Genomic DNA, 21,776 nt, shown 5'->3' with positions numbered 1-21,776 from the left:
AAAGCAAGATTTAACCATCAAACAACTCATGCATATCTAATCATGAACATAGTAATAAACGGGAAGATGCTAGAATTTTCAAAACCCTTTTCACGTCCACGGTGTCAACGAGAGAAATACAGTATGGTGCCTAGCGCCAGAGTTCAAAAAAGTCTGTCTACGCATACTCCATCCACCTCTTCCCACGTTCAAGATACTCACTTCTTCGTAACCAACAACCAATTTCCAACCCCGACAATCACAACCACAACCACAACCACAATCCCCGGCCCCACCCAAAGCGAATTCACAAGACAACCAACCTAGCCTCTCTCCTTACTCCTTGCACCATACCTCCATTCCGATCTCATCACCCTGAACCAAGATTCGATGTGCATACTGCTGCACACCATCTAAGAGTCACGTACTCGTAGAAGGAGCCCTAGTGAGTGAGGGACGTGCTCTCGCAGATTGCTACTAGGTACTTTCGCTGACCTCCCCGGACAGGTTCCTCTTGAGTTCCGGTACCTCCACCCCCAATTCTGTTTCTGTTTCTCTTGATATGAGTCGAGATCTGTCACCTTGAAATCAGATATGATTCTTATTATTTGGAAGAAGGAAGAGATAAAGAAATATGCTGTATAGCGAGCGGGTAAAGAGCCAAGTGAGCATAAGACAATGATCACTCGACTGCCCTCCCTCTGTATTGAATTTCAAATGTACAGCAACCCTCCCAAGGAAATAAATCAAGGAAAGGTTGAACCTTTGAAGATTTGGAGGGACTACTTAGACCAGGTACTTTATATATAGAGCACAAACTTTACCCTAGTATGAAATGAACATTTAGATGCCGTCCAGGATACTGTTCTGTATGTTCGGATGCTGCTTTTCTTCTCTTCGATCATTTGACTGCGACCTATTGGGAAATTGAAGATGGAACTCTTAAACTTGTCGGGTCTCGGTGCGGATTCTTACTTACTTTGATACAAGCGAACATCTGATATACGGGCAGGGTAGCCCTTGGGGTGGTAGTCTAAATAAGATCATGTGATGTTGCTTTATGCATTGACATGCCATAACCAATTTGAAATCACTGCGACCTACGAGACTATTACAATTTACATAGCACAACTATTACGAGTTCAAAAGGCTGAGACAATACTTTCAAGTCCGAAATTGGTATCACTATAGACATACTAATTCATATCCGCCAGACAATAGCAGATATCAACAAAGAAAGACATTTGTGTCACAGACAAACATGATCATGTTCAAACATGAAGAGCTTATAAGCTCAATCCGGGGATCTTATGCACACTCTAAAGTGAGCGGGGTACTCTGCCCAAATCTCCTGAGTTGCAAGGCCAATCCAAATAGGCCTTTAATAACACTCAGACAGAATGATTCTGCCTTCCATAACGGGAAGAACGGCATTTACCGACAGAAGCCCGCCGTCGTAGACGGGGAGAATCAAGCCCCAGCAGTCTTCATTGATCCCTCCACCGAAGCAAAGACAACGTCGAAGTTTCAAGCATCGCGTGACTCGATATCCGAGACTGAAGATGAAGAAGATGGTGAGGTCGACATCCTCACATGGGCTGGCGATGAACATGGCGATATAAACCCCCGGTGCACTGGTGGAGCCTTGTATCTATGCTGATAGGGCCATCGGAACCGAAAACGTGTTCGAGATGAGGGATCATTTGATCGAGAATGATGAGATGGCTGCTCTGGGTTTCAATCCTTGGCGTGGAGGTGGAGCAGGCGGTCGACACCGTCGCGGACGGTGTCGCGCAGACTGAAGCCGCCGAAGAGCCAGTCGTTGGAGTGTCGGCCGTAGTGGTTGATGGTGTTGTTGTAGCGGCGGTAGTCCTCGGTGCTCTTGCGGGCGGAGGAGGAGCGCTTGTGGGTGTGGATGTGGTCGTCGTGGACCTGAGTAGCTCTGGAGGGAGTCATTTTGTGTGGTGGTTGAGGTGAAGCGCGGACGGTAGTAGTAGGTTTGAGATTCGTTTCGCAGGAGGAAGGTGGTGGTAGCAGTAGTGGTTACTAGTATTCTAACTTGGATAGACCACAAGACAGAAACAATTCAGGCTCAAAACCGAGAAACAGTCCAAATTGGATGCTGAGAGATGAGGGTGTAGAAGAGATCTCAAACTCGGCAAGGTGGAGGGAACAAGCAAGAATTTATGGACGCGACGATCGAGTTCTCCTGCACCCCTCGTCAATCTCTCGCAGACACTTATCACGAATCATCCAGGATTCCCCACCCCTTTTCTGTCTGGGGCATAGCTTAGTGTTCGGACATAAGCGGGCAGACGAATCGGAGGCTGCCAGCAGGGAGAGCGACTCCATCGATAGGGCTCATTGAGTCACCAAGTGGAGCGGTGAGGATCCTGGCGGGGAGTCCACTCCTCTGCCCTACGAGACTGAGTCTCTCCAATCACCGCTGACAGCAAGCGAGCACGACCCGTCAGGAGGCTCCAATTCACCGCTGCCTATTCTTCGAGTCGATTTCGAGTCGAATTCCACATCTGGCAGCATGCGTTTCTACGCTGCGCTACACTGGACAACTCATACTCTAGATTTCCCTCAACCACAATCCAGATCTCACCTCTTGATACATTGTACCGTCAACCACGATCATGTAATACGACAAACCACAAGACACATAATAGAAAACCAACCAAGCTAACACTGCACAATGCACTCAACTGCAATCCCAGGATCACGCGGCCAAATCCGCCCCCACACGGCATCCAGACGAAGACCCCACAACTGTCGACGGGCGGAATGATAGGGCTCACTAGGGCTGATAGTGTAGACTTAGTGCTTGGATCTTCATCCGTCCGTTCCGTGAAACTCCCTGCCCCTGCTCGAATCGTTCTTTTCCCCCTCAAACTCCAACAAACACCCAGCACAATTGCCCCATGGAGCGTTTCAGAAATCAAAAAACAACCAGGTTCATCTTTAAATAGTATTCTACCTACCGACCTACCTACCTACCAGTCACGTAGTAATCACAATTGCACAAACGCGACCGACAAAATTAGAATCAATCCCCTGACCCAGACTTTGCAGTGGGACTGCAAACTCTTTACCAACTGGTAGATCGTTACTCAGGCTCCAGCAAATACGATGCACAATGCACATAAACTCGAGCTGAGGTCAAAATACTACGAGTTTAAGTAAACTCCGTCCGCGGAGATTCACACCCCGTTCCTTGTCGGCGATAACAATCAACAGCGTAACCCCCCACTTAAATGAGGCTCTTCTCTTGGTCCAACCCTTAGTGACATCATGTTCAGCTGGCGCCGTAAAGTTGCCAAGTCGAGGAATCGGCACGGTCGTTCCGGGGAAGAGAGAGGAGGGGAAAAGCGGCCTGTCACTGCCAGCCCGTCCGTCCGCAATCCGCAGTCCGCAGACTGGCAAGGCTGAAACTTAAGCATGGTCCCGTGCAGGTGATGAGCATTGAGGTAATTTGAGGTATTTGAGAAGGTTGCCCGACAACAGCAGATCGATAATCCCGCAACCCATCCTCCTTGTTGTTTGTCCATGAGAGAGATGGCAGCCTAGAGTTTGGGGCATTATTTCGATTCACTGAACTAAGGTACAGTACAGTACATTTCCATCCCCAAGTCTCGCCGAATCTCAACGCCGCAACACGCAAATGACCGACCGTCCCCCGTCCCGCAACAATGCCACACGCAAACAAAATGCAATAGATCCTGTATATCCGACGCCTCTCAAAACACGATGCTAAAGTATTAGACCCATCCCACAAATCATACACAAGAAAAAGCAAGCAAGATGAAGTGAAGCCACAAACTCTACGACAGAAAACAGCAAGCAGAGGGTCCAAATGGAAAACACCACCCTCTTTGAAGCGAAATCATTCCTCCTCCAGCGGCCACAAGCTTGCGCTCGGGCGCTTCCAAGCCCGCGGCTGCTCGGAATGACACCGCCGATGGTTCCTCTCCGCCATCAGATGCGCCGCCATAGTCCTGCCCCGCGGCCCACCATCCACGGGAACCGGCACCGCCAACAGCCCGTCAGCGGGCGGTGGTCCGCCCGGCTGTTCAACAACAGCTCCCGATCCCCCCAGCCCGGGAACCTGAACAACACCTGGCTGCGGCACCCAATATGTAGTAAACACCAGCGCATCTTCCCCGGCAACGTCAACAGAATGACTCGCCGTCGCCGTCGTGGGCATAACAAACAACGACCGCGCCTTATCCAGCGGCGGACGCATCATCTTCCTCAGCGGCCCTTCAGTCCCAACCGGATTCCCCTGCGGTGCGGTTGGAACCACTCGCGACGAGGAATACCACCACCACCACCAGCGTCGAGATCTGGTCTGTGCTGCGGCCTTCCTTAGTGATGATGGCGAGGGTGAAATCCCCGCCGACGCGGCATCGTCGTCGAGGAGATCTTCCGAGCCAACGGGGGCAAGAAACCGCTGCTCGAGGAGGTGCTGCTGGTAGGCCTGTTGCTGTTGCTGTTCCGACTGGAATAGTGTCCGGTTGCGACTGAGCGGCTGGTGCGAATGCTGGTGGTACGCGTTGCTTGGACCGCAGTAGGGCCAGGAGTGGCGCCTTCGGTGGTGATGGTGGTGGACCAGATGTGGCATGTCCACGCTGCTGAGAATCAAAAGTGATCACCGGAAAAGAGAGAGCAGTAGTCGTCGTAAGTGTAGACCTGCCTTTGAACAGCTCACGTAGAAGGGCCAAAAGAGCACAAAAAGAAGAAAGTGGAAGTCGAAGCTATCCGATGGATGTAGTGTATCTAAAATAATGCAAGAAAAGTAAATCGCTAATAGAAGATCACCCCGAGCCCAGGACAAAACTACCAGTCATCTTGCAATGAGAAAGACACATATCACTAAAACCAAGGCGTCGAAGGCAGAAAGGTTCATTGGCTTATAAACGGGCGCAGCCATTTCGTACATCAGTCATAAGAGCTGCACGTGCGAGGCGCACGCGGCGGGAATAATGTCCTTTGCCTGGGAAAGAAAGGAGGGGAGATCACCCGCGTAAGTCAAGCCCGGGGCACAGTTGCAGATGTGGATTACTGAGTTTAGCTTGCGACCTGTCCGTCTGCATGTCATATGGTACAAAAGTGGGTTCGGACTTGGTGGTCTATTTCTTGAATTGAGTCACGGTGTGACTGTAGTTAGAGCTTTGTGGCTGGTTTGCTAGCGATGACGAAAGTTGGTTTTACCTACGGAGAGTTGAGTCAACGGTAACTCTGGAATGGGATTAGATTATCGATGTTCGAGTAATTCGAAAGAAAACAACGAAGAAATGTTGTTTTCTCCACCAAGGGTGTCGGCATACGAACCGTAGGTGTAGAAATACTCCTCAGATCCGAGCGGTTTGCCTGGTCTTCCGCAGCTCAACGACATGATCAGGCGGGTTGGGAGATCTTGTTTGTTCCATGGTACAGACGCTTCGTCAGCGGATGAGCTTTGCGGCCCTCGATCTTATCACAAGCGTGGTAGGACAAAATGTTCGGGTGGCCATGGTCGTGGTGTTCCTGACTTGATCTGTTGCTATCATTCGGCGATCGGCAGCGGGTTTGCCTTGCAGCAAGGGACTGACCGTACCGTCCGTGGTATCTGCAGATGATGCGCGATTTGAGGGATTGACAAGCCAAATAACATTCCGATCTACAACAAGAAACAGTCACGTGGTCTAATGGTTATGATTTCTCGTTCACATCAGCTGAACGCCCGAGAAGGTTCCCGGTTCGATCCCGGGCGTGACTATTTTTGTCGACATCATCCCTGCATCATACACAATCCAGGATCGATACACTTGTGTGTGCTTTGTTTGATCGATATTTTTTTCGTCACGCAGACAGACTATTTACAGGCAGCACGTCTCGCTGTCTCAGACCTGCTTTATGACGTAGACTTCGCTGTCAAGATAGCCATGAAGTCTTCTTCATCTGCCGGAAAATAATGTATGTTAGCGTCCCACAACAATTAATACTCGCCAGATGACCCATTGAAGCAGATACGTACCTTTTAAGGTCGGAAATGTGATTGTGACAGGGCCCCGCAGTCGCTCCTTGCCTGGGTCTTTCGCTTTCCCCGCAGCAATCTTCGCCATATTGAGAACCATTCCACGTGAAAACTCCATGGTGTGGAAGCTTATCCGATTGCTGTCCTGCGTTGGCTCCCGAGATGGGATCCCCATCGTCAACCACTTGTCCGCAACGTGGTCACTCTTCCACCGCGCAGCAAGACGAAGATGCACCCCATTTCGCCATAACTGCACCTCTGAGTCTCCCTTGGAGGATTTCTTGTGACCGAAGAGAAGCTTGCCTTTAGTCGTGAGCGATGTGGCACGTCTCGAAAACACGAGTTCGTGAGAAGCTGCAAGCGCGCTCATGAACCCCTGCAGCGTGAGCTCTTCATCGAAACCGATCGTGACACTTCTCGTCACCTTCTCGCTCCGGGAGAATTGAACTGGAGAGTCAGCTCGGTACAACTGATCGACGTGCGACGAGATGTAATGGGTGTGGAATATGTGTGGAAACCGGACACGGCGATTGGCATGCTCATAGCTGTAGTCGGTGTCTCTGTAAACATAGTATAGGCCGCAGGACTTCCAACCCGTGTGACTCTGGCACACCAAGATTGCTTTGTACATCTTCTGCTCCGGGGTATCGTCTACGGCGTCATAGATATGACCCGAGCTTGGGGTCTGAGACCAGGAGAATATCGGCTTCGAGTTTAGACTCAAGATAGCCTGTTCAAACTCCCCCGCCGCCTGCTCTGTGGACCACTCTATGCTGATTCCTATGTTGGGGTTCTTCTCATCGTACACATTCGAGTACAGGGGGTTATAGTTCCCATCGGTCTTGTCAGATCGTTCTTGTCCGGTATCTGACCACTTCAGCAGTGCCTGCCTCGATCCTTTGCTGCGATTGATCTGCACAAAACTCAGAGGCATGAACCAGTCGATGCATATAGGGTTCTTTTCGGCTACGGAAGAGCTGATAACCATTCTCCGGATGGAGCGCCATGCCTCGCCATATGATCTTTCTAGAATGCGCACCTCACAGGATCGATGAACAAGGGCTGGGCTCATCGCTACCAAGCTCGGCGCTTTTAGCTGTTCCAGTACCTCAACGGAGCCTTTGTAAATCACAGTCTCGGTAATTTTATCCGAGCTTATTGGTTCCCTGGGCCACACGGCATCGAAGTACGCCTTTGGAACGCTGATAAATTGCACCAAGTCGGCCAAATACTGGAACGAGATCGAAACACTGGTGGTTTCGAACATCAGAGCTACCGGCTCTGTGGATCTTGCGACAGGAAGACCGTCAACTGAGGCATTTGAAGTTTGTACAAGCTGAATCAAATCCGCGGGTGTGACTGTAACTAGATTAGGGCCCACCAATTCCAGCGAGTAAACCGGCATGACTTACAGTTCCGTTGAAGACAAAACGTGCCCATTTGATTACATATAGTAACCTTCGGCTCACTGTCCCCGGATCTAGTAGACAGCAGAAGCATATATGGAGCTCCTTTAGTCCTCATGCGAAGCTTTTTGCTGCCTATTCCAGCATTGACGAACGTACGAAAGAAGACATGTTCGTCTTCATTACCCGCGTCTTCAATCTCGACTGTAGTGTATCGAACGTCGCCCAGACCTAGACGCGGATTCATATTGCCAGCCGTTTCCTCGGGTTGTATTGTTTCGAGAATATCCTGGCTGTGTGAATGGATAGCAGCATAGTCCGGGACGTCAACAGAGCTGAACTGGGAGAATTCTTCCCTTATACCCTATTTTCTGCTTAGTTCGGTCATAGCACAGATTCTCTTGAGTTACTCACATCCGACAAATCTGAAACCATCTTTCGGTTCTCATTCAAGAACAATTCTTGTGGGTTGCCTGTTCTCAACACAACATCGTATAAGATGTAGGATGCTTTGAGCAGGTCAATATATGCCTGATGGCTCGATGACCACGATAAGGTTGATGGGCTGACACTTCCACGAGTATTTGCCAGGTTTGTCTTGTCCGCATTGGCGAGGACAGCACGGGCCTGGGCAAATTTTAGCTATCATAACAACTAAGAGGACATTGTACCGTACTTTGAGCAGCCACCATACAGCGATATGTAACCAACCACTCGTAGTAAGATTCCGGACTTCCTGCCCTTTTACCACGGATGCATCAAACTTCAGGACGAGTTCGGCGTCAGCTTGGTGGAATCGATCTCGGGGCTCATAACGCAGCGATCGGCGGAGCTGTTCTCGTGACTGGGAATAAGAAGCCGATGTTTCTAAACCTGGCACACCTTTCACCACGACGGGTGGAGTCCGAGAATGGAACACCTCCTTCTCAGTCGAAAACATGTCCATCGGTGGAAAGTTGAACTGTGTTCCCGACACACTACTGGTCGGTGTAAGCGTGCTGCCTGACATGAAGGAGCCCTCAGAGTATCCGGAGGTCATTGACTCCGTAGAGACCGAGCCACGTGCCTGAGCATCGCTGAAGCTATGGTGTGTTTTTGCACCGAAGCCGTTTGTTTCGAACATAGAACTTCCCTCCAGCTCTGAGATCCCGCCTATACGGTGTCTTCGAGGTGACATTGGCGGCACTGGAAAGGTGGTAGATATTCCGTTTGGCAAAGGAAGTGTAGGGAAGGGAGTTTTGTCTGTTTGTGAAGTCTCCAACATGGTGTCGTTAAAGCTACTCGAGGAATAGCTGCAGGAGTCAATGCCTATGAGATCAACCATCAACCGGGATATGGGGTCATACCTAGCGACAGAGTTTAAACACAATTGTAGGTTGTGTGCATGAGCAGAAATCTCAGACCTCAATTCCTCAACTTGTCCTTGCTGTGTCGGCCAGTCCATTTTCTCCCAGAACTCCTTTTCGCTGCTAGCCCCGATAGCTTGATACCTGACGACTAGTCTTTGAAGTGCGTGTAGAGTCTCTAAACAGGCATGGAGCGACGGCTGCAGGTCAACTTTATGGTCACCTCGCACAGCCTCGACATTGTTCTTCAAAGCACGAAGCGTGTTATGAAGAGCGAGGAGTCCGTCCACAAGTTGCTTGAAGCCATCGGGGGCCTCACCACGAACATAGTTGCAGTTGTAATATAAGTCCCATGCGATCCGAATCAAGTTGTGTAGCAAAACCTCCACATCGTCAACGGAGAACATGGTGGCATGAAAGTGTGGGCGGGAACGTGACTCGCTTGTGTTGTGCATAGAAAGCTGGAAGCCGAGAGGGGATCCGAGGACGAGGGGAAAAGTTCTACCCGATATCTTAAAACCTATCTCAAGCAGATCCAGTGAGTTCTCGATACCAAACGTCGCCCTTCCCACGGGATGTGTTAGACGGAGTTTCGCAGACAAATGGCATTCAAGCCTGGTGGTGGACGCTCGGAGAAGCAAGGCTCATCCGAATGAATGAGAGGTATGACTCTTAAGGAGCTGCTCGGCAAGCTATTCCTCGTGGTGTCAAAAGGTAGCTCTTAATGGTCGGAGTTGGTGGCGAGAGAGTGGACTGTGAGTTGTGGTTGGAAGTTCTTTCAGATTGGGGCCACGCGAGAACGACAAAGACCCGAAGCGGTGGTTCGCTTTCACGCCTATACTCCCACATAGCCACACCAAGCCATGATTGATTAGCCCTCGCTTGTATTCACTCGAGGAGGGGCTGATTGGGCAGGTCGAGACGAGAGTCAATTGCGAACCCACGCCAATTTCCAGCCACAGGTCTTAATTGGAAATAGCATCCTCGAATCTACTCAAGTTTACCATTCAAGCAAAGGCATCAGGGACAGACTCATTTGCCTTACTCAATACTTTTCAGTAATAACAAGGAGCATTTATAAAGGACAGTACCGCTCAGCATTTTACCACCATCTTTAGTCTTGTTTATCCTGTATCGCTATGACCGTCGATGGCTTTTTTCTTCCACAATGCCATGTTCGACACCGCGAACCTTTGGAACATCCACCAATAAACACTACAGGGATGCCACCAGACAAAGCAGCACGACCCCCATGCATCAGCAGCCACTACCGTATTCCTGCCCTTGGCATTCGCCAGTCGGACTGGAGCTACAGAAACTTGACGGTTGAGGCCATGAGACAGATATGGCTCCCTGTCGCCACCGGATTGATCATGACGCTGCTTCACCTCTGTTCTGAACGGCGACTTGTGAATATCCCCTGCGGTAGCGGGTCCATTTTCCATTGTGTTGCGATCTTCATCGCGGTCATATGAAATCGCTACTAGGTGTTTGAACAGAATTCGGGAGGAAACAAGGAGAGAGATTGTGGACGCAACGAGACACGAAGGAGCAGCTATTTTCAAGGCCCAGAGATTTACCGACCGGAGCAGAAGCCTACACCAGTCGGCGAAAAGCAAGCCAAAAGACACAAGCACACCCGAACACCAGTCCGGCCGCTAACGACCAGAGCACAACAAGGTACGGATCTCTCGTCAAGGGCGACAGTGCCATTCCCAGCGCGTAGCCAAGCGCCAATTTCCCGACATACCACGCCTGCATTACCGACTTCATGCTCTTTGGCGAACGGGTGTAGAGGTACTCTGCACCCGTCGGCCAGCAGAATACCTCCGCTAGGGCGATGATGATGTAGGTCGGGAGCTGGATCAGGATATGAATGCGGTTTGGGGCCTTGCCGAGCTCACCATCTGAGGCGGTGCAAGCCAGTGGGTGGTCGTAACAGGGCCCCGTGTGATAGATCACAGCTTGGAGGACGGCAAAATAGGTCATGGCTAGCGACATTGTAAGGAATCCGAGGGTGATGCGGTTAACACTGAACGAGACTCTGTGGCGTGGCAGGAAAGGGTATAGAAATTTGTGGACGAGAATACCGAACAGGATGTATGCTGCCGGGTTGAAGACTTTGACAACGTCATTGGGGATGCCGTGGCTCTGCATTGTGCCAGCTTGGGAGATGCTTTGCTGGGAGGCTTGGGCCATGCAGAGCCAGAAGATGGGCCGGCCTATGCTGAGAGTCTCTGTTAGCAAGAGTCTATGTTGCTGACTCTGTGCGGGGTGTGCTTACCAAATTTTGAAGGCGGATAAGCCCCTTCAGAGCTCAATGATGAACTCTTCGTCCCATGGGACAACATGATTATGCTTGGCAAGTTGGACTTGAGGATCGCAGGCTTCAAGGGTAAAACCACCGAGGCACGCATACCAGAGACACCTGGCTGCTTTGGGTAGAATGGAACTCTCTGGTGCAGGGCGGACTATCGATTGCCAGTCAGAAAGCTATTATTTGTAGGTCTCGGAGCACAAATTACCGAAGGTTCGTCCTGCTGCCTGCACGATGACGAGGCAGACCAGCACGGAGCAGAGGACCAGGAGATAGCTCGACTAGAAGCCGGTATATCTCTCCAACATGATGGTGGCTAAAGCCCCCACGGCTCCGAGATTGGTCATCCTGGGGCCTTCAGCATGGAAACGAGCCACAAGATGGGCAGGTGGAAGTGGCTGGTATACCAATAGTAAACACTGTAGATGTACTGTATGGTGAGATCCCGGTCTACAACCACCCGTTGGCCATTCGGCCGAGTCTCGGTACGTCACCCAGGTTCCGTGCATTGGTCCGCTACAAGAAATGACTTTAGTCCGGTCAAATCTCATTATCCGAGACTAAGAATTCACATACCGATAAATGGTTAAAGTGAGGCTGGGACGCCTCTAAGCCCGATGGCAATCAGCGCAGCTCCCACGGCGAATCCCGAACCTGCAGCCCCATTGTGTATCATGAATGGCAGTGAGGTAATGAAAGGAGTTGCTGTTCCGAGAGCATAGATTATATAATCTATTAGCAAGGATCACAACAAACCAGGTTTATTTCAATTGGCAAGTCCACACACAAAGAAAATCTGCAAGGCCAGATACTGGCCCAAGCGACTATCCACGAAGACTGATATCGGCAACGGCAGGATGTTGACCAATACTGTGAACGCCAGGTTGACCGTAGTTGCGCGTAATTCTCCGAGAGCAAGGGCCCCGGGTATCAAATCGGAAGGACCATGTTGCAGGTAATTCTCTAGAGCAAGTGGCAATATAAGCTGCGTTAGCTCAAGAGCTAGAGCTGTTATGATGAGCTCGTGATATACGTACGAAAAATACACTGGGTGCCTCGTAAGCACAGCGTTGAAGACGGCGATGATTGCTGCTGACCAGACTCGAGGTGGCAAGGCGTCTGCCACGTGGAGCATAGATTCAAGCTCAGACGATTGTGAGGGAGAGCCACCATTGCCCTCCAATGCATCGCTACCGTATTGGCTTGGCTTTTCCAGGAGGGGGCTCATGTTGATCTTCTATTTTGAGCTGGCATCGGAACTCTGGGAATAAACCATGTGTTCGTCTCTTTTATGTTTGCCCATCTCGGCGTTGGTCGGACTCAATCCGGCGTTCGGGGTTGGATAGAGATGGCACCGGAGCTCGCAAGTTTCCTGTGATAAGCTCGGTACCAAGCTTAACGAGAACATAGCCATGCTTTGAAATAGTACCCTAGATTCCTTTACTGTTTTGGTAGCAGCACGGGGGTCTCGATCAGGCCTTCGCGGATACGCATCTAAATCTATGTCGAGTGAAACACAAAGTAACCTTTGGAGAGGTCTCGAATGATGCCAATTAACCCCTGGAGGAACAAGACTGAGACAAGTGTGGTCTTCGGAAAAGGCGTGAGATTGTAGCCAGGCCAGCAGCTAGAATAATGGTGGGCTGAAAAGCCGTGATCGAAGACATTAGTCTGCATTGGTTTGTGTCATCCGGAATCTATTTGGTGGCATTTCCACAAGACCGCTCAACGACTTCCCTCTTGGCTTCATCCTCTCCATCGCCATTCTTGCCAATGGATCCCAGAATTAAATCATTCCATTCAATCCCTACGCAGGGCACGTGTCTTCTCTCTTTTTTCTCATCTCTGGATTGTCTAGTTGAAGCCATGAAGTCCCAATTCCGACTCATCGAGCACACTCTCCCGTGTACTCTATTCGCGAATACCACCACGCAACCGTGACAAACATGCAATTAGCGATCTAACAATACATTTCCGACAATAACCCGTGCCCCCCACCAGACAACCTCTCAATTATAGCAGGGCATGCAAATGGAGTTCCGAAGGTGTGAAGAGTCGAGCCAGCTTGCCCTGTGCGAATAAGTTTTCTGACGATCGACTCCCATCGTTATAGAGTGTTACGAGCCTCTCTGGGATGAGCTGATAATTTTGGTCGGGGTGAAAATCAAGGCTATCTGGACCGTAAACTGCTCCAATCAAGGCGCAAGTGGAGTATTGAGCGAAAACAATATGGGCTATGATCGTGAGCTACAACCTCCGAAGACCTAGAAGAAGGGGCTGAAATGCTGATCATGGCAACCCAAGCCAATTGGTTTGACCACTCGCGAGATCTGTTGCTCATGGTAAATCACTTCAGAGACCAGATGAAACCTCCAATCGTGGGAGTGGTTCATAGTTTCAGCTGTTACCGATTGCACGTTCTCCCCACTCTACGTACTCCGACTCCCGAGCGGGCCCTGGCCACTTATTTCTACCAGAGTCTACTTATCTATAATGCACCCCGTCACGGCAGGATATGCCGAGACGGACTGGAACGGGGGTTGGGGGAAGCGCGCGTGTGCAGGTAGAACTGTTAGCGGAGCCGTCCCATATGACCCCGCTGAGCGAGCGCACGATGCGGCGCGACTAATTTCCGGCTGGCTGGTCACCCAGACAGAGGCACACCGCGAGGAAAAGGGGTTCTGGAAGCGCCATGATAGTAAGAAGTCGGAAAGGGATGGAAAGGCGCTATCAGCACAGTGTATGGAGCATATGCAACAGCCGGTTGACACAAATCAGTAGGAGACCACGAAGTCGAGTCCTCCATAGTAGGTCGCTGTTGTCAATAAAAGATCATGCTAGCAAGGACTCAAACATCATGCGCATCAGCCACAGAGGAGCATGCGAGGTGTCGCTAGTCTGTCGCACGCACTGTCGCAAATTCGTGCGTGTCGTACTTTGCGAATAGGCTTCATGGTTTTTTTTCAAGCTCGAACAGGGCATTCGCAAGATGCTTGCTGCTTGCATTCAGATACTCAGCTGGAGTGGCATTGTTCATAGAGATATCTCGGAGCAGTATAAAGAAAGGTGACATTATTTGCGACCGCACAGTGGTATGAACTAAGAGCTGATAGAGATTCAGGTATGGTGCAAGTAAGTGAGAAACAATACTGAAGTCCTTGGTGAAGACCATCAGAATCAGGCCAAGAGAGATCCGCACTCGTACATTCAACTATGGGAGGACCCCTTTATTCTGTCTCTGGTGAGCATCGAGATATCAACACAAAGAATATAAACAACAGCAACATCAAAGTCTACAAATAAGTAGGCGGTTAGCACGGACACCAAAGAGCAAGTCCGATCAACCAAGCCATCGAAAGCCATCCCAGCGCAAATCTCAAAGAAGCCGTAAATAGTATCAACAAAGTAAAGCCAGGCAGAAAACCGCGGAATGGAACAAGAGCAGTGGGGCGCCACCAACCTCAAAACAGCCAAGCTCCAGCTGCCTGAGGCGCGCACCGGCGCGCCATCGGCGCGACTCGTTCTTTCTTCCGAGTTTCTTTGACAAAGTCACCAATCTTCCTCAGGGGCGCGGGCGAAAAAGAGCGAGAGACGAATTCCTCTTAAAGCACACGCAGAACCTACGTCCTCCCCATTCAGTCTCATGGTTTCATTGTCTCCCGCGACCACAGAATAAGCCGCACACCATGGTATTTGAAGACTGGGTTGAGGCCTCCGGAGAATCGGTCGAGATCCTAGCCACGACCATTTCCTCCTACTTCACGAATATAGGTACCAAGCTACAGTCGCACTGGCCGGGCAACATACCCGAGCTCTCACTTAACATCGACCATAACGCAATCAGCGAAGCAGCAAGCACCAACATCAACAACCTCTACAACCAGAGTGCGATCATGGCGCAGCCGTTCGTGCTGGACCTGCCGACTATCCTCTGTCTCGCGATGGCGTTCGCGCCGATGCCGATCGCCTGGGTGCTGGGCAAACGGCTGATCCCGGAACATCACGAGCTGGGCCGAGTGTTCTTCTGGTGGCACGCGTACGACGCGCTCACGCACTTCCTGATCGAGGGCTCATTCCTGTACCACGCCTTCTTCAGCACGATCCCGATCTCGCCCACGAATTCGCGCTTCGGGCCCGTCTTCCTCAACCGCCGCGACCGCGCCCACGGCGCCATGTACGGCGCCGCCGCCGACCCCACCGCCCGCCTGTGGCAGGAGTACGCCAAGGCCGACCACCGCTGGGGCGGCGCCGACCCCAACGTCGTGTCCATCGAGCTGCTGACCGTCCTGCTGGGCGGACCCGCCGCCGCCTACATCTGCTGGGCCCTGTATCGCCTGTCGCACGAGCGGCTCTCGCCCACCCAGCGCGGCCTGCTGGCCGGTCGCGTCTGGTTCGTCGCCGCCTGTCTCGCTACCGCGGAGCTGTACGGCGGGTTTATGACCTTTGTGCCCGAGTGGCTGTCCGGCAGCCCCGCGTTGAACACCAGTCATTGGATGTATGTCGTCGTGTATCTAACGTTCTTCAATGGACTGTGGGTCGTCGTGCCGATCTGGATCATCTGGCAGGCCCTCCGCGAGGTGAGCCGCGCGTTTGTGGACTTCTATGGTGGGAAAGCCCAGGGTGCGCCGGAGTTGATGCCCGGCGCGGCCAACGCGGCGGGGGCCTCCTCACGCAAGAAGTGACAATCATGGACTGGGAGGTGGGTTCCGTTTGTCGGAAGGTTGAATGAGCGTTGGCACAGTTTTCTGGCCTAAAAATAGATTGCTGGTGGTTTTCTTGTGTGTACATACCCTGTATCTGAATGCTGCGAAGCTGCTTTCTGAGAGATCCTGAGTAGTACCCGCTGTAAACGGTTGGAATGCGGGCAGGCACTTGTGTAACACAAGATGATACGCGCTCCAACACAGATCTACAACCAGACTCCGATGAAGTCTGCACCAGTCAACATGCCGTAGGCGCAGTCGCGAAAATCCACTTTTCACATCAACCCAATACCCACCTACGGGGTCTGCCGCTGTGGAATCAGCGAATGCAGGTACTGTCTTCTCACCACCCACAAGCTCAACCGAATATCTCATATCAGCTATACTCACAATTATATATTCTAAAAAACCCAACATTTAGTACCGTCAACCCCAAGTCCCCCAACCAATACCCTCTACAACCAACCCAAGGGTTAGAAAGGGAAAAACTCCCACATAGGCCCTACCATAAACAAATCCTCCAAACCCAAACCAGACACCAACTCCTCCATCCCAAAATCATCCATCCGAGAGCCCATATCCGGCGTCGGCGGCCGGACATCCCCCTCCGCCCTCTGCCTCAACCTCAACCGTAACGCCTCCTCCTGCCTTGCATGAGCCTCCCTCCACCACGAGAGCCGTACGGCGATCTTCCCAAATATCTTCGGCACCAGAATGCGTTCCTCGCGCGCCACGCGCACCGCCTCCTCGATCTTCTGCGTGAGCGTATCGGCCGTCGCATGCCAATCGATCACGCCGCGGGCGTAGTCGCGGTCCCATAATGCTCTTTCTGGGGTGTTAGGGTCGTCGTCCTCGTCATCGTAGACCGAGAGCTGCGAGAGGATAAGGAAGGCGTGACCGAGTTGGCAGTAGAAGACGTACGGCATTTGAAAGAAAGCAGCGGAGGGGACGGCGAAGAAGGCGTCGAAGAAGGCCTTGGCGGAGTGGAGGCAGTTGTGTAGGATTGTGAGGCGGGTGGGCGGGTAGCTGCATTCTCTTGAGGTTGGGTCGCGGCGGAGGGCGGTGCGGTAGATGAAGAGTTCGAGGTTGTGGTATTGGAGGAGGAGGAATGCTTTTTCGTGGGGTGATCATGTCAGCTTGCTGTTGAGGTTCAAATGCGATGAAGAAGAGCTTACAGGATTGCACGGGATCACTAAATGCAAGCGCGGGTTTGAGCTGCTCGAGCTCCCGTCGCAGCCAGCGGATGGCGATTCCCCGAGGGAAAGACGCTGCCTCATTGGATGGGCTGTTGAGACTGTCTGGCTGGAGGGTGCGGTGAATCCTGTCGGCCAGGCGGGCGATGTCCACGAGACACAGCAGGTATCGATCGGATTCTGTCTGCGCGGCTGCCTTGAGGACCTGGTAGCTCTCTTCCATGTAGGTTGTGTAATGCATCGGCTCGGACTCGCCGAGATACATTGAGATCCTGGCTCGGTTAGCAGCATCAAGCTTTCCCGGGTGAGAGAGACGACGTACATAGTCACAACATAGTAGCACCCCAGATACGCCTTCCGCTCCTCCAGAGACCGAGCGGGTCCGGTCGGCCGCTCGAACTGCCTGCACTTCATGTAGGACAATACAGAGATGGGCGCCCCGCTCGACACGTCCCGGGCCAAGCCAAGGTTCTTGCTCTGCGCCACCAGCAGATGAAGGTAGTTGCACCATAGCTCTGGCATCGGGACGTAGATATGCGCCCTGTTCCCACCACTCAGTACGAGCGAGCCAATAGCTATATCGCCCAACCCTGGAGCCCAAGAAAGCCACTCACCATGCCACAAAAAGCAGAAATCCCTGGAAGAGATCCAGACTCGACTCCCCGTTCCCCAGCACACGCTCAAGCAGATACGCCCTCGCCTGGTCAGCGAGTGCCAACTGCGCGTCCTGATCCTGGCAGCCAATCATGGACATAACCATATATACAAACGGCTTCTGGACGCGCAGCTCATCACGCGACATAGAAGGCGAGCACAAGACGAAGGGGAATCGGATCGCCATTTGCCGGTGGAAGATCTCGATTGCCTCGTGCGGATTGGCTTCCTTCGGGGAGCCTGACCCCGGAACCGGAACCGCACCCGCTGGGGACAAGTAGCCCGAGTTGGAGACGATGCCACCCCTGGGCTGTTGCGAAGCTCGCAACAGCGTGGTCATGTTATCCAGTTTCCTCTCCAACCGGCCTACGTCTCTAAAGGCCCGGGGGCGGGATCTCTTAGTATCGGAGCATGTGGCACAGGTGGAGGAGTGGAGAGTTCATACGACAAAGCTTTGGGCCGACCGAGACTATGAGCTCCGGGGGCTTGCTTGGTGCATTCTTTTCTCAGTCGATGGCATCTGTGTAGCTTTTCAGTATCTTTCTCTCCCGAGCATAAGGTACACAACGCCTACCTCTGACACGCTTGGCTTGGCCCGGGGTCGCACCGGACCTTGGCCTTGGAGCATGGCCGGCATGCTTTGAGCGGTGTAGCTTCGTAGCCACGCATTACAAAGGCAGTGGTTCTGGTGAGTCGGAATGGAAGAAGAAAATGCTAACTCGAGAGTTGGACGTGAAGCACGAGCGATAGTAAGACCAGGCGGGGTCGGGATTCCGTGTCCGACTTGCCTTAGGCATCAAGATTCCGTTCGCCGACTTGGAGGCCGAGACATTGAACTTAACATGAATCACGCCATGATATCGAACAATGCTACTTGTCAATACCTCAGTCACCGCCATCATGCAGAATTTGTCAGATAGAGTAGGTATAGAGAAAGGTATTAAGGCACTGATGACTATTGGCCTTATGCACCGAGACTTGAAGGCGAACACTATAGCCGATGTGATGATCTCAAACTAATTATGCGGAGACTGATAATGCTATAGACGGATAAGAATCATGATAACGAGGGGCAAATTGAGCCTACACATATATTACTTGATAAGAACGGCATTATAAGGCCTGCAGCTTGAGTTTCAACATGTTTGATTTCTGTGTGTAGTGGGTATTTGCGCCATTCAATCAATGGCAAATGTGTATGATGCAAGACATGTTCAACCCGCCTCAAATCCAACAATGTATGTACAGTCCAAGCAAGCTTCAGCCCTTAGAAAATGCGATTCGATAGTGGTCGGAAGTACTACTCGAGAGTTAGTTATCGATGGTAAAGTGAATACGATGGCAGTTTGACATACTCTACCAGCGTCCGGGAGGGCCGCCGTGAGGACCACCGTGAGGGCCACCAGGGCCACCGGGGCCACCGGGACCACCGGGACCGCCGTGAGGGCCTTCATGAGGACCAGGGCTGCCGAAGCCACCAGGGCCGCCTTGGGGACCGCCGTGAGGACCACCGGGACCTCCAGGACCTCCAGGACCTCCAGGGCCACCCTGAGGACCGCCGTGAGGGCCACCGGGGCCGCCTGGACCGCCAGGGCCAGGGGGACCGCCTTGAGGGCCGCCGTGGTGAGGAGGGTTATCGTGGTGGTGGTGGAAGAGACCCATTATGAATGATAGACAGATAGATGGTTGTGTGATGAACAAACCAAGAGTGAGGAGGAATGTCAGGTCTTATATAGACAGCCACCATACCAAGCAGTGGAGCTGGCGACGCAGTCGACTAGACAGCCCTTCCCCCTACTTCTAGAAATGGTGGCACACCTCCTAGCCACATACGACATGATCGGACTAGAGGCGGCGATGGGATTGGGGCTTGAACGTCGGTCGAACCAGGCTCTGCGTCAACCCCCGTTGACACTGCCGCTGACAAAGTCCGACAAGGGGCTGTGAATTGTCGAATGATGTTGCCTAGCAAGGGGAGAGGAGCTTGAGGGGGTCCCGCGATCTCTCGCCCCAATCTTTGGGTTCTTGGCATTTCCGCTGCAGTTCTTGATTTAGGGTTTTTGCGTGCCTGATAGAGCTCATGGGTGGTACGAGGTTCCTGACGCGTCCGGACGGGAGATGCACAGAAGGGCCGAATGACGCCTGTTGACTGTGAGCTTCAAAGAGGCGCGACTGCTATGACCCTTGCGAAGAGGGGCCTTGAATCATCATGAAAATTCCCAGGGTCTCGCGTGGCCCCTTCATCATCGTTGTCATTGAATGCGCTGTGGTGGTTGATGGTTTCCACCGGGGGCACCGCTAGCCCGCTCCATCGCCACCAAAAGTGGATAGAGGCATACGTACACACGTTGCTCTGCTCCCCACTCGAGATGCTGCAGCCTTTCAGCCTTAGGGGCGTTCGGCTAATCGCTTCAGAAGCACATCAATCCATCTGCTCTTGGCACTCTGTTTGGGGCAGGACAGTGGCACACTATTCTTTCCAGCGCTGCAATAGCTGGTATCAAAGTCTTCTTGGCAGCAACTTCAAGCGATGCGATTAATTGCGCTGGGGAGGGAAGTGAAGCGTTGAAGAAACAGTGCGGAAATGAAACTGCCGGCACCAACCGGCTATGACTGGTGGCCTGCATGGCGGTCCTGGCCTCTGGTCTCGAAGCTTATCGAAAGGAAGAAGATTGATCCCTCCGGGGGCGATTATCGTGCCGACCTCAGTTTTCTGGGGAAATGGATAGCCGCATCTGAGGTTAAAATTCCCTAGATATCTATAATAAGTATCAGAGCGTCATGCTGTCCGTTAGTTGCGTAGATTGTGGCCATGTCTGCCACAAGAATGCCGTCACCATTTGAGGGGAACGGGGTCCATCTCTCAAGGTGACCTCCACAGAACGGTTCTCGTGATGTTTATATGTCACGTGGTGATAGATGGGGCCACTTTGAATCCCGCTTAGTCACTTCATGTCCCCACATCTCGGGAAATCACCGAGGGTTTCCCATGCGCCTCAGGGAGTCGACTCGGCGACTCGGCGTAGAATACCAGATAGGGACCGAGCAACAGCCACAGAAGACATCCATTGGAGAGATAGCCAAAATTGAGCTAAGAAGAGCTAATTTAAGTAACATACCCCTTCACACGATGTAACTAACTATTAGCCACGTCCTAATCTCTCAGCAACTCATAGCCTATGTCCTATACAGCATGTCCTTCTCCGTCCTTGCAGGTTATTATGGTGCTGCTTCCCGCTGTTCTGTGAAAGGATTGCCAACAGCTTCGAGGATCGTAACTGCCCTGTTCCGGTCGAGGTCAAGACGAGCACCAGCAACAGCTCCAGTCACAGGCCGAATGTCATTTGCAGGATCCTGCCTAACCACCAACCCGAACTTATTGTCCATCATGTCTTCCAACAAGTCCCTGTCGAACATGGATCGATAAAAGTTGCGCACAGGAAGCAACTCCATCGGTTTGAGCTTGGAGAGCACCATTCCCATGCGCTCGGAATCTAGCACGCCAACTGCAAGGGCGTGATGGAGGCCTGGGGTGGTGCGACTGGCACTATGTTGCGATATCCGCCAAGGCTCATGGTAAATGACCATGGGGTGGGTATCGAGAGAGATAGCCCTTCTGATCTTCACGGACTCGATCAGGTCGGCGAGTGTGGCTAATGTTCCCGCTAGCTTCTCCTCGGTGGTTGACGCTTCCGGTGTCGAAAGTCCGGAGATCAAAATTCCAATTGCTGGTGAACCTGCTCTTGGTGCTTCGGCTGCGGGTGTCTCTTTTGTCTCTGGGACTATCTGTGGTATACCGCCTGCTGAAGACTCGGCTACTGATGGGATAGCTGTTGGCTCTGCGGACGTCAATTGTTCTGCGGCTTGCTCAGCGGTCGTTACTTCAGACGAGGCCGGCTCGGATAAAGCCGGTGCTGACGCCGACTCTCCTTGTACAGCTTGTCCAGTAGTTTTATTCCAGACTCTTGGCGATTTTGCCTTTGCCTTCTTAGCCTTCGACCTTTTGCTCCTTGACTTCCTAGCCATAGACCACCCGCTTAACCTCGAATCAACCTCTAAGACAGCATTAGAGGTATCAAGGACAAAAGGCTTCGGCATGGGACCAAGCTTACGGTCTAGCCAAGCTTGCACCTTCTCCGTGTGGCACAATACCCCT

General features: G+C 52.1%; 7 protein-coding genes and 1 non-coding gene across 8 annotated transcripts; 2 read left to right on the top strand and 6 right to left on the bottom strand.

Annotated features, from left to right (window-relative positions):
- Nucleotides 1-1,360: 1,360 nt before the first annotated feature.
- BO97DRAFT_442132 (uncharacterized protein) lies at nucleotides 1,361-2,203 on the bottom strand (the record flags this gene model as incomplete). Its single annotated transcript, XM_025698231.1, has 2 exons — nucleotides 1,765-2,203; nucleotides 1,361-1,630 (listed from the first exon to the last, which is right to left on the bottom strand). The coding sequence occupies exons 1-2, from the start codon at nucleotides 1,933-1,935 to the stop codon at nucleotides 1,361-1,363; spliced, it is 441 nt and encodes a 146-aa protein (XP_025552974.1). The 5' UTR covers nucleotides 1,936-2,203.
- A 1,497-nt stretch (nucleotides 2,204-3,700) lies between these two features.
- On the bottom strand, nucleotides 3,701-4,909 carry BO97DRAFT_27203 (uncharacterized protein). Its single transcript, XM_025690995.1, has one exon. The coding sequence runs from the start codon at nucleotides 4,604-4,606 to the stop codon at nucleotides 3,869-3,871; it is 738 nt and encodes a 245-aa protein (XP_025552973.1). The 5' UTR covers nucleotides 4,607-4,909; the 3' UTR covers nucleotides 3,701-3,868.
- A 749-nt stretch (nucleotides 4,910-5,658) lies between these two features.
- BO97DRAFT_t104 lies at nucleotides 5,659-5,743 on the top strand. The gene has a single exon. It is a non-coding gene; the product is annotated as a tRNA-Val (tRNA).
- Nucleotides 5,744-5,789: 46 nt separating this feature from the next.
- Nucleotides 5,790-9,160, bottom strand: BO97DRAFT_387761 (uncharacterized protein; the record flags this gene model as incomplete). The annotated part of the gene is made up of 5 exons (XM_025693611.1): nucleotides 5,790-7,360; nucleotides 7,414-7,771; nucleotides 7,822-8,034; nucleotides 8,084-8,329; nucleotides 8,825-9,160. The coding sequence occupies 5 exons, from the start codon at nucleotides 9,158-9,160 to the stop codon at nucleotides 5,946-5,948; spliced, it is 2,568 nt and encodes an 855-aa protein (XP_025552972.1). The 3' UTR covers nucleotides 5,790-5,945.
- Nucleotides 9,161-10,349: 1,189 nt separating this feature from the next.
- Nucleotides 10,350-12,298, bottom strand: BO97DRAFT_433362 (uncharacterized protein; the record flags this gene model as incomplete). Its single annotated transcript, XM_025697594.1, has 8 exons — nucleotides 10,350-10,980; nucleotides 11,083-11,224; nucleotides 11,279-11,351; nucleotides 11,400-11,418; nucleotides 11,478-11,551; nucleotides 11,675-11,802; nucleotides 11,854-12,031; nucleotides 12,137-12,298. 8 exons carry the CDS (start codon nucleotides 12,296-12,298, stop codon nucleotides 10,350-10,352), a joined length of 1,407 nt encoding a protein of 468 aa, XP_025552971.1.
- A 2,333-nt stretch (nucleotides 12,299-14,631) lies between these two features.
- BO97DRAFT_404615 (EXPERA domain-containing protein) lies at nucleotides 14,632-15,879 on the top strand. Its single transcript, XM_025694995.1, has one exon. It carries the CDS (start codon nucleotides 14,757-14,759, stop codon nucleotides 15,750-15,752), a length of 996 nt encoding a protein of 331 aa, XP_025552970.1. The 5' UTR covers nucleotides 14,632-14,756; the 3' UTR covers nucleotides 15,753-15,879.
- A 245-nt stretch (nucleotides 15,880-16,124) lies between these two features.
- Nucleotides 16,125-18,313, bottom strand: BO97DRAFT_442127 (Zn(II)2Cys6 transcription factor). The gene is made up of 6 exons (XM_025698230.1): nucleotides 18,195-18,313; nucleotides 18,066-18,140; nucleotides 17,581-17,994; nucleotides 17,289-17,507; nucleotides 16,949-17,238; nucleotides 16,125-16,884 (listed from the first exon to the last, which is right to left on the bottom strand). The coding sequence occupies exons 1-6, from the start codon at nucleotides 18,287-18,289 to the stop codon at nucleotides 16,247-16,249; spliced, it is 1,731 nt and encodes a 576-aa protein (XP_025552969.1). The 5' UTR covers nucleotides 18,290-18,313; the 3' UTR covers nucleotides 16,125-16,246.
- Nucleotides 18,314-18,763: 450 nt separating this feature from the next.
- On the bottom strand, nucleotides 18,764-19,282 carry BO97DRAFT_476969 (uncharacterized protein; the record flags this gene model as incomplete). Its single annotated transcript, XM_025700518.1, has 2 exons — nucleotides 18,764-18,920; nucleotides 18,981-19,282. 2 exons carry the CDS (start codon nucleotides 19,280-19,282, stop codon nucleotides 18,881-18,883), a joined length of 342 nt encoding a protein of 113 aa, XP_025552968.1. The 3' UTR covers nucleotides 18,764-18,880.
- Between the last annotated feature and the right edge of the window lie 2,494 nt (nucleotides 19,283-21,776).

The sequence above is a fragment of the Aspergillus homomorphus genome (assembly GCF_003184865.1).
Source record: "Aspergillus homomorphus CBS 101889 unplaced genomic scaffold BO97scaffold_11, whole genome shotgun sequence".
NCBI classification, from domain to species: domain Eukaryota; kingdom Fungi; phylum Ascomycota; class Eurotiomycetes; order Eurotiales; family Aspergillaceae; genus Aspergillus; species Aspergillus homomorphus.
This window is presented reverse-complemented; position numbering and strand designations above follow the sequence as displayed.

What these genes read in the sequence shown, in the direction of transcription:
- BO97DRAFT_27203 (XM_025690995.1), bottom strand. Translation starts at nt 4,606, where the DNA reads ATGCCACATCTGGTCCACCACCATCACCACCGAAGGCGCCACTCCTGG.
- BO97DRAFT_404615 (XM_025694995.1), top strand. Translation starts at nt 14,757, where the DNA reads ATGGTATTTGAAGACTGGGTTGAGGCCTCCGGAGAATCGGTCGAGATC.
- BO97DRAFT_442127 (XM_025698230.1), bottom strand. Translation starts at nt 18,289, where the DNA reads ATGCGTGGCTACGAAGCTACACCGCTCAAAGCATGCCGGCCATGCTCC. An exon ending in CCAAGCCAAGCGTGTCAGAG is followed by an intron (nt 18,141 to 18,194) that starts GTAGGCGTTGTG and finishes AAAGCTACACAG; the next exon opens with ATGCCATCGACTGAGAAAAG. An exon ending in GGTCGGCCCAAAGCTTTGTC is followed by an intron (nt 17,995 to 18,065) that starts GTATGAACTCTC and finishes CCGGGCCTTTAG; the next exon opens with AGACGTAGGCCGGTTGGAGA.